This window comes from Lycium ferocissimum, chromosome 10 (assembly GCF_029784015.1).
Source record: "Lycium ferocissimum isolate CSIRO_LF1 chromosome 10, AGI_CSIRO_Lferr_CH_V1, whole genome shotgun sequence".
Taxonomy (NCBI): domain Eukaryota; kingdom Viridiplantae; phylum Streptophyta; class Magnoliopsida; order Solanales; family Solanaceae; genus Lycium; species Lycium ferocissimum.
This window is the reverse complement of record NC_081351.1, coordinates 54,574,052-54,589,521: the sequence shown is the minus strand read 5'-3', so window position 1 is coordinate 54,589,521 and position 15,470 is coordinate 54,574,052. Positions and strand designations below refer to the sequence as shown.

The 15,470-nt window shown below is 36.4% G+C and overlaps 2 protein-coding genes across 10 annotated transcripts; one reads left to right on the top strand and one right to left on the bottom strand.

Moving 5' to 3' along the window:
• LOC132034329 (uncharacterized) lies at nucleotides 1–3,991 on the bottom strand. Of its 9 annotated transcripts, none has more exons than XR_009409045.1 (3): nucleotides 2,793–3,991; nucleotides 1,112–1,550; nucleotides 1–1,027 (listed from the first exon to the last, which is right to left on the bottom strand). XR_009409045.1 is itself a non-coding variant. In XM_059424643.1 (2 exons), the coding sequence occupies exons 1-2, from the start codon at nucleotides 3,765–3,767 to the stop codon at nucleotides 1,542–1,544; spliced, it is 984 nt and encodes a 327-aa protein (XP_059280626.1). In that variant the 5' UTR covers nucleotides 3,768–3,991; the 3' UTR covers nucleotides 2–1,541. The 9 variants fall into 9 exon arrangements, 4 of the variants coding, with proteins under 4 accessions (XP_059280626.1, XP_059280628.1, XP_059280627.1 ...); XR_009409044.1 differs by having other exon boundaries at nucleotides 3–1,243; nucleotides 1,474–1,550; XR_009409046.1 differs by having other exon boundaries at nucleotides 4–1,027; nucleotides 1,474–1,550.
• A 189-nt stretch (nucleotides 3,992–4,180) lies between these two features.
• LOC132032396 (nibrin homolog) lies at nucleotides 4,181–10,768 on the top strand. The gene is made up of 10 exons (XM_059422014.1): nucleotides 4,181–4,434; nucleotides 4,796–5,105; nucleotides 5,212–5,300; nucleotides 6,138–6,268; nucleotides 7,482–7,528; nucleotides 7,634–7,742; nucleotides 8,051–8,119; nucleotides 8,581–8,743; nucleotides 9,832–10,100; nucleotides 10,174–10,768. The coding sequence occupies exons 1-10, from the start codon at nucleotides 4,398–4,400 to the stop codon at nucleotides 10,222–10,224; spliced, it is 1,275 nt and encodes a 424-aa protein (XP_059277997.1). The 5' UTR covers nucleotides 4,181–4,397; the 3' UTR covers nucleotides 10,225–10,768.
• The last annotated feature ends 4,702 nt before the right edge of the window (nucleotides 10,769–15,470 follow it).

The window sequence follows — 15,470 nt, the reverse complement described above, 5'->3', positions numbered from 1 at the left end:
CAATTTGTAAATAGGTCATCTGGAAAGAAGCTAAACCAAATGAAACCATGAGAAAAGCCAATACTGCTTGTAAGTATAATGCACTGGTGACAATGAACAGTAAGAAAGAATAACAAGCAAGAAATATTTTAATTTAGGTCAATTAGAGATAATCTAATCTCTCTTTTTTTTTTTTTTTTTTTTTGGTAACTAACGAATTTATACCAATTATAAACTTTACACAAGGAAAAAAAAACTGAACACTAGCTGATGGACACAAACATCTACTACAAGCCTATGTTTAAACAACTACCTCAAGTACGACTTCCACTGCTACTAACTAAGGATAAAAGTTTAAAGACTCTAAGGTTGGTGCCAGTTTCCTATTACTACTAGTCTTCAGGAAAACCTCTTGAATAATCACACAAACAATAGCTGAAGGTTGCCTCTGTATGTTCTTGAGCACTCGTTGATTTCTTTCTAGCCAAATGTTGTAGACTGCTCCAGCCGTAACTACTCTGTACAATTCGGCTTTAGGACTCTTCCCATGCATCATAGTACTTGCCCAGATCACCTCATCCTGCCATCCTATTTGATTTCTTGCCAGCCATATGTTATGAGCTGGTGCACATCGGAAAAACAAATGCTCAACAGTTTCATCTGCATCTCCACACAGTGGACAATTTGTGTGATCAACAATACCCCATCCAAAGAGTCTATCTCTAGTATATAGTCTGCCCAACACAGCTAAATATAAGATGAAAGTCCATTTTGGGGGTCCACTATTGGTGCAAGTGAGTCTCCTCCAAGATACTCTATTCTTTCTATTCATAGGAATAGTTCCTCATTTATTTTAACTTATCTTTTCTTGTTTCAGGAGGGGTAGAAGGGGCAACATACCTCCCAAATGCTTCTTCTTCAACACAGTTAAACAGCAATGACTAACTGCTAATGGGGATGCCATCTCAGATGTTGTAAAAATATTAGACGAGCAAATTTTTGAGATGTTCCAGCATCCTCATTACTTTCTTGCTCACTGCCTTGCTTCCTGACATCCCATAATCAAGTTACTTCAACAGCAAATACTTGAAACAAAACTCAGCTACAATATTTAAACACTATAACTCACAACCATGAACAGATATAAGAGGTAACGTCGAGCAGAAAGTTTTTCTTGTCCACAGTAAGACCAGTGCTTTGCTACGACATAATGGATGGCCTCATCTTTCCAGATGTTGATTTAATAATAGCTTGCAAGGACTTTCTGTTCAAGACAAAATGCATTTTTTTAAGTGTTAGAGCAATTCCATACTTTAGATGCCAAAAAGCTAAAATTCTAGTATCTCATGTGCTATTCTACTCCTTCAGCTTGAATCAAATAGGAACAGAAGGTTAAGTCTGGTGGATGGGGAAGGGAGTCAGGATGTGCGAACGGATAAAACATATAGCCCACCATCTTCCTCATACTCAAATTCAATATATTTTAAATCATACCAAGTTGCAGTAATGATTAATCATCTGGCAATCAGCCCAACCACAGATGCAGTTCCCTCTGGAAGAGACTAATAAGCCTGAATATACAGTAGAATGAAGTTAGGATAGGATTTTCTTCATTTTTATGAATTAATAATATACACAATTTTGATTATTTACTCAGTGTCGTTTGTTGTTCTAAACTGTAAAATCTTATAATAATATCACCACAGAAACAATCATCAAATTGTCGCTGACTTGTTTCTGGCTAAAATCAAGACCATGATTTATGAAGATTTTTTTTTTTTATTATTGGTACGAATTATGAAGATTTTTTGATAAGAACAATGGTTTATGATGATTAACGTGGCACTCTATATTCTCTCGTATACAACTGACAGCACCCAAAGTAGCTATTATAAACTTGGAAGCCTTCATATATCCATAAGGAGCTTGAGATATAAGATTAAGGAAAGAAGCCATGAAGGTTTACTGTCTACAACATGCTAGATTGGAAGTTCTAAAGAAGGAAGCGAAACTCGAGTTCAAGAAGTTCAAAGAGGAAAGTGCCATCTCAGAATCGCGATGGCGGTTCTCATTCCGCGGCAACGGAATGTGACGAAAAGCAAAATCCGCAACTGCAGAATGCCCAGATTTCTGTTAGTGTTTTCCAATTCGGTCCACTTAGTTTCTAGGCCCTACTCTAGGCTATTTTGTGTATTTGTTTGAACCCATTCTGATCCTTAGCATGAGTAGTCTTATTAGGTCTTTTCTTCAGTCCAACTTGACTATGAAAAAATTGTTCTTTTTGTGAGATTAATGGTGGAAAGCCTCTGTTGACGTCCAAACTTCAGGGAAACAAAACAGCCAGCAACTGAATGCTTTCCAGCACATGAAAAATTACTTCGTTTTCAAATTGAAATTGATATTTGATGATATAATAGAGAATCTGCAATAAACATACAAGGAAAATTGGAAAAGATGCAATTTTTAAACAAGAGAACTTAAAAAGACAGCAAATTCTGGACATTAGCCAACACAAATCTGCAAGATGTTATCTAGCACATGAAAGCTATAGATACCAAAAAAGAACAAAGAATTCAAGAAAATCGAAAAACATAGAACATCTTACGTAACACGCTTTCTTTTTTAATTGGTTGATTTTACAGCCACGGAAATCTCATGATTTGATTAATAACATCAGCAAGTTTATAAAGAATTTTTTTTTTTTCTTTCTTACAGTTTGTTGCCGCATCAAAGTTCACATAAAATGAATTGGGAGAGTACAATCTTTAAATGCTAGCCTCCAACATGTCGTGCTTATGACGTTTATTGCTAACCTCCAATATGTTGTGGTCAGGACGTTTACGGCAGCTGGAAGAGGGCGAATAATGCAAAGGATAAACAGCTCGACAAGTTGGGCACGTATTTTTCTTTGATAGCCATGATAGTAGACACTTAGTATGAAATTCGTGCAAACAATTAGTTGTAATCACCTGACTCTTTTCTTTAAAATCTTGATAGCAAACGGGGCAAGTTTCGTCCATTAGATCTCTGCTATCTTCATTGTGTTGGTAGTGTAGGAGAGTAGGAGCGGCTCTGAGTTCCACAAGTCCTTTTGGTACATCTGCAGCAATAGGTGGTTTAGTTGGGCAAATTCCAGCTTCACCAGTATATTCCCTTAACGCATAGAGACACTGGAGGACTACACCGTAGTAGCCATGATATGGATCATTCATGAAATCAGTTGTAGACAGACTACGTGCGCAAGTACGAAGTTCCTCTTCCTCATCCCACTCTTTTTCAAACCTACAAAACAACGGGATAACGGGAGGTCTCCAGGGTAAAGCACTCAGCTTAACAAAAGCATGTGACGTGTAATCGATAAAGAGATTGTGTGAAATTTCAAGGGCAATCACATATGTAGGTCGTGGTGGTGGCGGTGGTGGTTGAGAAAACTCAAATTGAGTGAAAAGGCAAGTAGAGATAGATTTGGTGAGTTGTAGAATGTTTTTAGAGGGGAATTGAAGAGTAGCAGCTAGAAGCATACGAAATAAGGATGAATCCTTGTTTAGTAATCTTGAGAGTTCAAAGGGGATGACAGTAGAGCAACAACTATCCTCCAAAGTATCGCAATCAGAACTACCACATTCACAAGGATTAAGCCTCATGTATTTCCTTCGAATTATAATCACACACAGACCTTCAGATTCTGATACCTGATTCCTCGTTAGTTCCTCGTTCCATAACAAAAGCCTAGCCGAAGTGCACCTGGTTTGCTCTTTCGCCTTCACCATCAACTTCACCATCTTCATCGTAAATTCTTTTTTTTTTTTTTTTTTTTTTTTTTTTTAACAGAATAATTAACCCTCTAGCAACCATGTATATATAGGTTGGGACTGGTAATCCTAATCCTACTCTAATTCCGAAGTTTCCTAAAAATATTAACGCGTTCCCTAATTCTGTTCTGCTTCTGAAAACTTTTCCATGGCCCGACTTGACAGGTATTTTAAGATTTTATATATATTGGGTCAAAATGTGAAAAATAAAACTTAATAGAAATAGAAAAGAAATAGGTGGAGCTCCCACAGAGTAATGTAATAAGATAACCTAAATTGGCGCCTTTTTTTTTCAAATAAACCCTATTAGGTATTTTAAGATTTTATAGATATTGGGTCAAAATGTAAAAAATAAAACTTACAAGACAAAGTCCAAAAATTCATTAAAGTATCACCACTCAACTTAATAGAAAAGAAATAAGTTGAGCTCCCCCTTAAATTTGAAATATTTTTAGTCACCGTTGATTGAATCACCCAAATAATCTTTACTTTCTTCTCTATAGTCTCTACTCTCACAGCAAATAGCAATCTCTCTCTGGACTTTCTTGAATCCCCTGTCGACGGCGTTACGTTCACCTTCTTCACTGTTACCAAAAATCAAGAAAGATGGTTTGGGGACTTTTTCCAGTCGACCCACTTCCAGGTTCCACTCAACTCAAGAAAATGACTTCTTTTTTTTTCTTTTCTTGCTTTGCATTGTAGGTTGAAACTCCTTACTTTATCAAAATTTTTTGGTTTCCCCACTTTGTGGTATGTTGTTGTTGTTTCATTTTAGACTAGAAATAGTCAATTTGTCCTTTTCTTGATAAGAAACCTTCTTCCATCAATGTAATAAGAGCAAGGTACTTTCATTAAGATAATAATCAACTTGCAGTAGATAAACATGAGTACCTTTACAGATTGGAGACTCTCGTTTCTAAGTTCCCGATAGCATTCTGATGATTGTTAACTTTGGTAATTTGTGCATGCACTAATACATGCACTGCTTGTTGTTTATGTGACAGGTGAAGATAACTACTATTTTTTTGATAAAGGTACATATAAAGTGGGTCGAAAAGGATGTGATGTCATTGTCAAGAAAGATAAAGGAGTTTCAAGGATCCATGCAGAGATTTCAATTGATGAGATGAGTTCTTTGGATCATTCGTTGTCAAATATTTTATCTAAAGTACGCATAAAAGACTGCTCAAAGAATGGAACATATCTGAACAAGAATGTGGGCTCAACTGAGAAAGTCCATGAATTTCCCAATAAAGAAACAATGCTTAAGGATGGGGATCTAGTTTCATTTGGAACTGGTGATGCAACTTACAGGTGATTGAAGTTACATATTGCAACTCTTACCTCCTATATATTACGTCTTGTTAGTGTCATCAATCCCACTGAACAGCATATTGATGTGATGATATATGTCAAACAGATTCTCTTACGTCTCCTTCATATTTTTCATTTGCTGCCCGAAGAATTCTAACACAAATCAACTTATTACAATGAAGGTGTCATCAATAGGTGAGTGATCATTATGCTATGTACAGAAATATCTGCTCAGATCGTTTATGCCTTTTTGTGTTTCAGTATGTTTATAATATTATTGGTCTGGTCTGTTGAATTCATGATGCTCCTTTGGTTGAATATTTTCCTCCGCTAATGTTAAACCATTGTTTCCTATGCGGTGGAGAAAATGATGCTAGGAATGATCACAATTCAGAAGCCAAAAATAAAATAAAGACTTTATGTGAGTCATCTTAGTCTTAATGCACAAATTCTGGTTAAGTGACAGAAATACAACAAATTATTTTTATACCTATATTTTTATTGGGCTGTGGTCAAAAGGACCAAGAACTGCAAGAGAATATCAAAATATGACCTCATAGATATCCCTAGAGACCAGATTTGCTACTTGTTCTACTGTAGCTACATTTAAAAGAATAAATACCTAAATATTATCAAAAAAGAATAAAACCTACTCCCTCTGTTTCAGTTTGTTTGTCTTACTTTCCTTTTTAGTTGGTTTGAAAAAGAATGACACTTTCTATATTTAGTAACTTTTTGCACCTAACATCCTACACGATATACGTAAGACCAGAAGATTCAAAGGGCATTTTTGTACGTTAGACACATCTTTAGTTTAAGACCCCAAGTTCAAAAGTCTTTTTTACTTCTTAAACTCTGTGCCGCGACAAACTAAGACAAATAAATTGAAACAAAGGGAGTATATTATTTGCACTTACAAACACAGAAAGTATCTTGAATGCTTTCATGCCTTTTTAGATGCCGTGATCATAGATTATAATCTCAAAACTAGCAGATTATATCAGATTCCTAAAAGTATCAATCTCCTTGCAGGTGCCAATATAACTAAAAAGTGGAGTTTGGACTGCTCACATGTGCTTGTAGATGACTCCTTTCCAGTGAGTGAGGATCTGATTAATGCTATTGTCGCTAGAAAACCCTTGGTTCAATATAGTTGGCTTGAGGTACTCTTTCTATAAATCAGCTTAGATTTTTGCGAGTGTAATCTGCCAACATACATGTCTATTTGCATTTAGAGTTGCTAATATCTAGATACACAAATTAGTACTTTTAAGCTATGATACTGTAACCAAATGTAAACAGATGGAAATCGTTACGCATAGATTTACTAATATGAGGAATATGATTTAACTGTTTCATGATTATGCTTTTCGGCTTTTCCTATCTTACATTATGTTAGATCTTTGTCCTTTCAGTTCGTTAGTCTGAAGATTTGAGATAGTTATTCAATCTTCAAGAGGGATCCAAATATAAACATGTGGGTATCATTATGCGTGGACTTCATAATTTGAGTGATATAATCAATGGTAGCATTATGCTTTTATTTCTGTGATACTCTGTTCCCTTTTCATCAGGGAAAAAAATGGTTTAGTTATTGAGTCTTGCTATAATAGACTATTTTTGCTATTCTTTTAGAAAGGACGAAATCGAGAAGAAGCACAAGTGTGGTCTGAAATATTATCTCTATGCATTATGTTGGTTAAGAAGCCAAATGATTTTTTTGAAGGAATCAAGAATTCCCTACACAGCTAGCAATACTTTAGTTTACGGTTCAGCTTAAAAAGCGTACATGATATAAGTGTTTTCCTGGATTAGTGGCTCCCTACCCCTTGAAAATGGACCTACGTCAAGAAGAAGCACAAGTGTGGTCTGAACTATTATCTTTTTTGTTTTGAGAAATGATCTGAAATGTTATGTTTCTGCATCATATGGGTTGTATGGATTATGCATTATATGGGTAATGGATTATACTTATACAGAAGAGAAGCCAATTTTTCTTTGAAGGAATTAGGCATTCCCTAGGTAGCGTCAGACTCTTTAGTTTATAGTTCAGCTTTCTGGTGCACCTTAAAAAGCGTGCATGACAATAAATGTTTTCGTGGATTTTGTGGCTCCTTATTCTTTGAAAAGGGACCTACATCTTTCTACCTTTTGTAATTTTGAGCTCATAACTTCTTTTTGCGAGTTGTTGAAATGGATACTGTTTACTCATTCAGAAAACAGAAGAAAAGTGAACTTAGCCTTAGCTCTTTATTTCGTAGCATCAAGCTCTTACAATATCCAACCATGAAGAAAGTTATTTTCCTCTTGTTTATTTATTTTCATTCAAACTTGATATCTGCAATCATTTTCTAATTGGTTGAGTATGAATTTCAGCTAATAGCAGGAAAAAATATCTGCACCGCTATTCCAAGCTACAGTTCGTAAGTACTCCATTAAGATTAATCACATTATGCTTTGCTGGTCTGAAATGTCTTGTACATATTCTTTTGTACGCTAATAAGATTGTTCGTGCTTTGGTTACCCAGTCATGCACCAACCTTGATGCTGGAAGGAGTGTCCGTGAAAACGGTCGATCCTCCGTCTCGGAAGTACTGTTTGAAAGGATATACATTTTTGCTAGAACCAGAAAACGAGGTGATCGTTTCCCTAGTTCTTCCAGTATTCTAGTTTCTGTTTTGTGGGTTCGATTCAGAGTCGTCTATAGCTTATCTAGATTTTTGTTGTGATGTAGTTATGCATAATAAGTTTAACTAGTTATCCCATTAGTTCAGCTGAGATTCAGAAGTAATGCTGCAAAGTTTTGATTTCTTTGCCTTTATTTAGCCTCTGCTAATGTTTTGCACTTTTGCTATTACATAAAGCAAGTCATGCAAGATGACTTGATTGGGAATTACTTAGATAAATGTGCTAGGCTAAGACCATCTTTTTCCTTTTCCTTGCAGTATAAATTTCAGGGCAGGTTGCAGTCCTTACTGGAAGCTGGAGGTGCCAACGTTTCTTTGGCTGAAGTGGTCTGTCCTAATGTCCTATGTTATTGTTGCCTGCTCCTCCTTCCCCTTAAGATTGAATTATTTTGGTAACTCCTAGCATATCTGAGAAAGGTACAGGGCACAGCCTCTCGAATGATGTATTTCTTAATGGATAGGGGGTCAAGTTCATAAATCTGAATGCTTGTTAGAAGGGGGAGGGGGGAGAACGGCAAACATTTTGAAGATACAAAATGCCTAAACAAGCATATTAAAAACTGTCACTCACTTAAGTGCATCCTTCTTGTCCTTTTTCCTTTTTTCATAGAATTGGTAAATGGCATTGTTTTGTACTTGTAACAGAAAATATATTACTTAGTTTAGTGTATATAAAGGTGTCTTCAACAGTCAGCCAAGTGGTGGTAATTTTCTTTTTGAGTTGATTCGAGACACAGAAGATTGTAAGATTAGTGCTTAAACTTACTGTTTATTTCCTCTACTTTCAGGCCTTGGAGAAAAGTGACCATGTGATATGTGTCGTTCCAGCAGGATCACACATCGTAGAGTGTTTCCCAAACCTTCGATCCTTGCCTTGGGTGACTGAGATAGATCTAGTTTCCGCGATTCTATCCGGATATCTAGATCCTTCTCTAGTCGCATCCCCACCGGGTGAGTGTTCTCTTGCCTCCTTACCAACCCTTCTCACCCCCTCTTAATTTTTGTAAGTTCAGGATTTCGACATGTCAATCGGCTTTCTCTTCTTCTTTTTTTTTTTTTCTTTTTTTTTTCTTTTTTTTTTTTTTGAGAATGGTAACAGTTTTATATCTAAAATTGACCACACAAGCTGTATGGTCAAGCCCAAAAGTAAGAGTTACAAGATGGTTCCCGACACATATCTAAATGTAATCTAACTCCCAATCATTGAAAAGTCTCCTAAAAGTGAAATACCACCCTTGTTCTGCCCATAGCTCTCCTACAGTAGCTCTCTGCTGTTGATTAAGGTTGTAGATATCAGGGAAAAATTGTTTCATGTCATTCCCACTGTAAAACTTGACTTGCTTAGGAAAGTTGGCCACAAATTTCTGATGGTTTTCCAAACACTTAACCCATAAGGAGTGGAAATTGGTTTGGTAATCCAGTTGGAATCCTCATCAGATTTAGTTCTGCTCACCTCCTCACCAGATTTAGTTCTGATCACCTCCTTCCATAGAGAGTTTTCTTCAGAAGCCATCCTCCACAGCCACTTCATTAACAAACTCTGATTCTGGATTTTTAAATTGCAGAGACCTAGCCCACCTTGTTTTTGCTCTTTATCAAGGTTATTTGGCCAGGCGTATCTTTTTTGTATCAGCATTGCCTTGCCATAAGAAGTTTCTTCTCAAGGCATCTAGACTCTTGATGACATTAGAGCGGATAGGGAACAAGGACATCATTTATGTAGGCATGGCGTCTAGTACACTGTTTCAACAGGATCTACCATTGGCTTTTCCAGTTTGAAAGTTTCTTCTCCCTCTTCTCAAGCACTCCATCCTAGATTCCTTTTTATTTGCTTTTGGCTCCCAATTGCAAACCCAAGTATACTGTAGGAAGCTCCCCTATTTTTCCCCCTAGAATTCCAGCCAAATTTTGTAATTGCGGCACTTAATTGATTGGATAAATATAGCTCTTGCTCCAGTTTATATGTAGCCCAGAAACTGCTTCAAATAGAATAAAGATAACCTTTAGCATTCTGATTTTTTAATTCTGATTTCTTGTAGATCATTTTAAGAAAATGATTCGTGTTGGACCCAACACATTTGGGTCGGGTTTTCGGACGGGTTTGAAGGACCGTCTACATCTGAAGGACTTTCCAGCGGTTGATCCAGATGATTATGAGGCCATGCCAGTCGAAATGTTTGGCATGGCCTACTTAAGGGCTTTTGGACACGAAGTGAAGCTTGATAAGAATACTGTTGTGCAATCTGCCTGCCGTCCAGCACGGATGGGCCTTGGATATATTCCACCCTGCCTTACTGTTCCCCGTCAGGTACGCGTATCTAAGATTATTTTACATAAGTAGTTTCAGCCCAAATCATCTAGTGAGAAAAATGATTTCACAGGTCTCGGAGTATGGAGATGAGCTGCCCAGCCCTTCCCACGATGAGGAATAGGCACAGATACCTGCTTTCTTGGTTTACCAACTAATAGACTGTCCATGAAGAGAGATGTTTTCCCACGCTCAGATTCCTTAGTAAACAAGGTTTGGAGGTACTTGGAAACAGCCCTATGTAAACAAACATCAATGAGAAACTCTGCCAGAAATTTTGTTCATAAACAATAATAGCATCTTGCTAGAAATATGTCATAGGAAGATCAGATAACAGTAGAACAAATAGCCCCTGTCTAGAGGTAAAAGGAAAGGAGGCCAAAGCCTTCGGACTAATATCCCTGTTGTCAACTTCGAGCAACCATGCATCCCATTTGTGTCATGTAAAGTTTTGTTGTAAATAATTGATATAGTAGTAAACAAACTTGACGTCAGCTTTTGATCCCATCCCATTTATGTGACACTTGACACATGATTCGGTGAGTTTTTCTGGTTCTATTTTTAAGATTCACTGTGAATTAAGATTGTGATATTGGAGTTGTGGTACCATTGTGGATTTGTATGCTGAAATTAGAAGACCACAAAGTTATTGGAGTTGGACATATATCATATCTATCTATCTATATTTTCTGAAGTTGGATGTAGAATGTTATGAAATTAAATTCCAGCCCTCTTACTAAGTCAACTAACAAATTTAAAAATATGCAAGTTATCTTATATTAATGAATTTCAGTAACTTTTGCAATTTACTCTCTTGCTTTTATAGTAAAACCATACTAACATAAGAACAATCGGAAATTAAATCTATTGTTATTTTAGAAATAGAAATCTTGGCGTAGAAATGTATTAAATGATCAAGGGAGGATGAAATTAGTGCCCATCTTTCATTTAAATAGTTTGATAAGTCAATTGAAGTTTTGTTTATCTCAGCTTCAATGATATAGAAGTAAAAGAATATAAGACATGCACAAGATGATAACTCAAATCGTCATAAACCGAAACTATCTTTTCGTCAGATTTATGACATTATAATTCTTACATATCGAAATTGGTTTTGTTGAAGGGGAAAAAACTAAGTACCTAAAATTGACTTCCAGGAATTACATCATAGAATTAGATTTATGTATCTTGGCTTGAAACTAGTTATACTAAAAAAAATAGAAAGCTCCTACCTTCAATGTTAGTTTATCATTTTGCCCTACACTAAATTAATATATATATATATATAAAATTAGTCATAGATAAGGTGATGTGACACCTCTGTAAGGCCTCCAAATGCATTTATCTTTTTTCTTATTTTTTTGAATTTTTTCCTCATTCTAAAATTAATCAGTATATATATATATTACAAAGACAGAAAGATCACTCTCTTAATTCTATTAATCACACCTCTTAATTCTCTTAATTACACCTTTTCCTCTTCTTCTATTAATTGTTGCTACTCCATAACCACTGGTGTAATGTAACGGAGAAGAGACAACCAATATAGTGGCAGAAAATGGGAGCGCTTCTGCTCTCATTGATGAGTCTAGAGATGCAACCCCAGCCCCGGCCCAAATAAAAGGTCAGACTCTTACCCAGTTTAATAAACTATCCAGTTTCTAATTTTCGAATGTTTGATTCAATTTTTTGACATAAGTTTTCATCCACAATTTATTGTTTATTCGTAGGATTAGGCTTGATATTGCATCTTGCGGAATACTATCTTATTAGAAATTTCGTGGATCATGTTTCGGTTTCCCTTTTCTGTTAATTTGTTCTTTATGGAGTACATGTTTTATGACTATTTAACAGTTTTTGTTGTTGCTGCGGTTTGTGTTCAAGGAGTGACCCTTTCATATCTTTTTAGAAAAGCTGCTAAATTCAAAATTTGGTTTCATTTAAGATAATATCTGTTTACATAATATGTCATACAAATGCATTTAACATTTCTAAGCTCAATATATTCTTTGAATTAAAGCTTCACTTTCGTTTTGGTAAAATGTTAAACTGAAACTTGAAAGAATAACATTTATGCAAATTTAAATGTTAGAATAATACCAATGTACCAATTTGTATCTATCAAAGAAAGGAGGTGCATGAAAAATTCCATAAAAAATTAAGTACTAGATTGTTTGCTCCGTGAATCTTTTGTTGTATCATGAGTATCAGAACTTTAGATGACTATTTACATAATGTTAAAACTAAATTCAAAGTTTGTCATTTAAGGTAATATCTGTTTACGGTAAGAGTTAACTTAGTGAAGTACTTAATTTGTGATTGCGATAGGTGGTGCTAGGCTCCTATTGCATTAGCTGGAGGTTATATTAGTTAGATGTCGTATTCGTAAACTCCTATCTCAATATAATTTCTAATGTTTTTGTTGAACTCAATTTGTGAATAAATGGTGATAGGTGGCTTTTTTTTTTTTTGGTTTTCCATCCGGTGTCCGGTACCCTCATTAGGGCCCGACTAATCCGGATTCATGCCGGGTAGTCCCACATTGGGGGGCAAAGCACTCCCTAACACTAGTGGCTCCGTACCCAAGGGGGCTCGAACTCGAGACCTTGGTTAAGGATGGAGTAGTACCAGCCACTACACCACAACCATTGTTGGTGTGATAGGTGGTGTTGGAATTAGCTGATAAATGATAAAAATATATCTTCTTAATGTACAATCAATTAAAACTTAGTTTTTTTATTTGTATGTCAATTAGTAGTTTAACAATTTTACAATTAATTGTAATTTTCCCTTTTTATTCTTTAGTAATTCTTGAATCATCCTTAACTACGTAAAACTTGTGAAAAATTAAAGTTAATTTTTTGGAAGAATAAAAATATCATAGATATTTAGAAGAGTTTCTAGGAAGTTGTAATGTAATATCTTTGATATATATTGTATTTAGGAAATGTCTAGAGATTCTAGACACTTAGATATTTATAGTAGAAGATAGAAATATCTAGATATTCTAAGTATAAGTAGTGCTAGAAGATAGAAAGATAACTAGATTTGTCTTATGGATGTATCTAGAAGTATTTCTAGAACCATCCCTGCACAAGTATAAATAGGGGTAGCCTTAGTCATTTGTAACCAAGCCAAGTTAAACCAACACAACCCACTTCAAAGCAATTCAAGTAAACACTTCCTTTCCAAAGCTTCCTCTTCTTTAGTTGAATCTTCCGATCTTAGTAACGATCTTGGGCTATCAGAAGGTCTCTCTGATTTTTCTTTTCTTCTGCTATATTTCTCTACATGGTATCAGAGCCATAGCTACAGGTTGGCTTCTGGATTTTATTTCAAGATCGGGTTAGTGGTATTCTATTGAGCCGAGGGTCTTTCGGAACTTGTTTGTCCTACCTTGGTAGGAGTCAGGTCTGCGTACACTCTACCCTCCCCAGACCTCAGGTTGTGGGATTTCACTAGGTTGTTGTTGTTGTTATTGTATCGGGTTAGTGGTAGGTTCAACTGGTTTCTCTAAATGGATTTGAGCGGCCGTGTTAATGGACTGGGGATGGAGTTATTGAATCAGTCCAATTACAAGGTATGGAAAACATGTATAGAGTCATACCTTGTGGGTGAGGATTTGTGGGATGTTGTTAATGGTAGTTACACTAGTCCTCCTACCGACGGACCGTAAAATAGCGGCGCATACAAGAAGTGGAAGCAGATTAATGCGAAGGCGGAGTTCATCCTAATGAGGTCTATCTCGCACAACTTGTTTGATCATATTATAAGGTGCAAATCAGCTCATGAAATTTGAAGGACCCTTGATCGTTTGTTCAATAAGAAGGATGAAGCGCGGCTACAGATCTTGAAGAATGAATTGGCTAACACCATTCAAGGTAATCTTTCTATTGCTGAATATTTTTTTAAGATTAAGAACTTATGTTCAGAGATCTCATTATTAAATCCGAATGAGGCTATCTCTGAAGCACGAATGAGAAGAATTATCATTCGTGGTTTGAAGAAAGAATATATTCCTTTTGTTACATCAATTCAAGGATGGACTCAACAACCATCCTTGGAGGAGTTTGAGAATTTGTTGTCATCACAGGAGCTACTAGCCAAACAGATGGCTAGTGTGTCTATCAAAGAAGGGGAAGGAAATGCTCTTGTTGCTAACAAGAGGAATTTTAAAGAAATACAAGAGTGAAGTGGCTCAAGAGATATGACACATTCTCAATTCCATGAGGGTTCAAGCTCGTCAAGACAGAAGGAGGATTCTTCTAATCATTATGGTAAGAAGTCTATTAAATGTTACCGATGTGGTGAAGTAGGACACATAAAAAGATTTTACCGAGCCAAAAAAAGCAACTTGGCTCAAACCAAGAAAGTTGCTGAAGAAGAAGAAGAAGAAGAAGAAGAAGAAGAAGAAGAAGAAGAAGAAGAAGAAGAAGAAGAAGAAGAAGAAGAAGAATGGGGAGAAGAAGAAGAAGACTGGGGAAGGTGCTTCGTAGCTGAGACTAGAGCAGTAGATGCCTTAGCCTCCCTCAATTTCGAAAAAGACCGGATCGTGGATTCAGGAGATAATACAGTCCATCAAGTGGAGAAAGAACGCATTGGTGTCATCAACAAAAAGCAAAAAGATTCTGAAGACGTTCAGACTGGTGATGTGGCAGCTGCCATCGAGGAAATCAACGAAGCAGATCCTGAAATTAGTAATAAAAGTCTGGACGTGGAGGATGTTGAAGTAGATCCTGAGCATGAAGTTTCTGAAACTATATATGACAATGGTGACCATTCTAGAGAAAGCATTGAGGGAGTTGTAGTGGAAGTTGAAGTCTCCGGTCAATCATCTGCCATATCAGAGTCAATCACGAGCTCAGGTCAAATACTCGAAGCTGACGGAGAAGCTGACGGTCAAATAAATGAAGAGGTTGACCTTGAAGGCTCAATTTCATATGGAGAGACAGATAATATGGTTCTCGGATACTCTGAAGCTAACAAACAGTTCATTGAGGAGCTGAAAAAGGAATCTAGTGGTGGATCCTATGGTAGTGCTGAGTCTTTGCAGGAAATTAATGGTCAGATCGTGACCGACTCAGGTGTTTCTCCAGATAACACAATTGTCAAGGAGCTAAGAAAAAGGGGGAGTCTGGAAACTCAAGAATGTAAAACTCAGCATAAAGATGATTCACGTGGTTCACAAAGGTCAAAAAGAAATACTGTTAAGCCAGCTCGCTACAAAGATGAAAAGTTTGCCGGTACATATTCATGCTTCTTTGCAGGCCCAATTAATGGCGGAAAACTTTCATCATTTGAAGAAGCAAGAGGAGACAGGAAAGCATGTCTGAGATTTTCACCAAGGCATGCCCAAAAGCTTCGTCTGAG

Bases quoted from the DNA above. Each gene is read 5' to 3' on its own strand.
- LOC132034329 (XM_059424641.1), bottom strand. From the start codon at position 3,767: ATGAAGATGGTGAAGTTGATGGTGAAGGCGAAAGAGCAAACCAGGTGC.
- LOC132032396 (XM_059422014.1), top strand. From the start codon at position 4,398: ATGGTTTGGGGACTTTTTCCAGTCGACCCACTTCCAG. The intron at 5,301-6,137 runs GTGAGTGATCAT...ATCTCCTTGCAG, and splicing joins AATGAAGGTGTCATCAATAG to GTGCCAATATAACTAAAAAG. The intron at 8,744-9,831 runs GTGAGTGTTCTC...GATTTCTTGTAG, and splicing joins TCTAGTCGCATCCCCACCGG to ATCATTTTAAGAAAATGATT.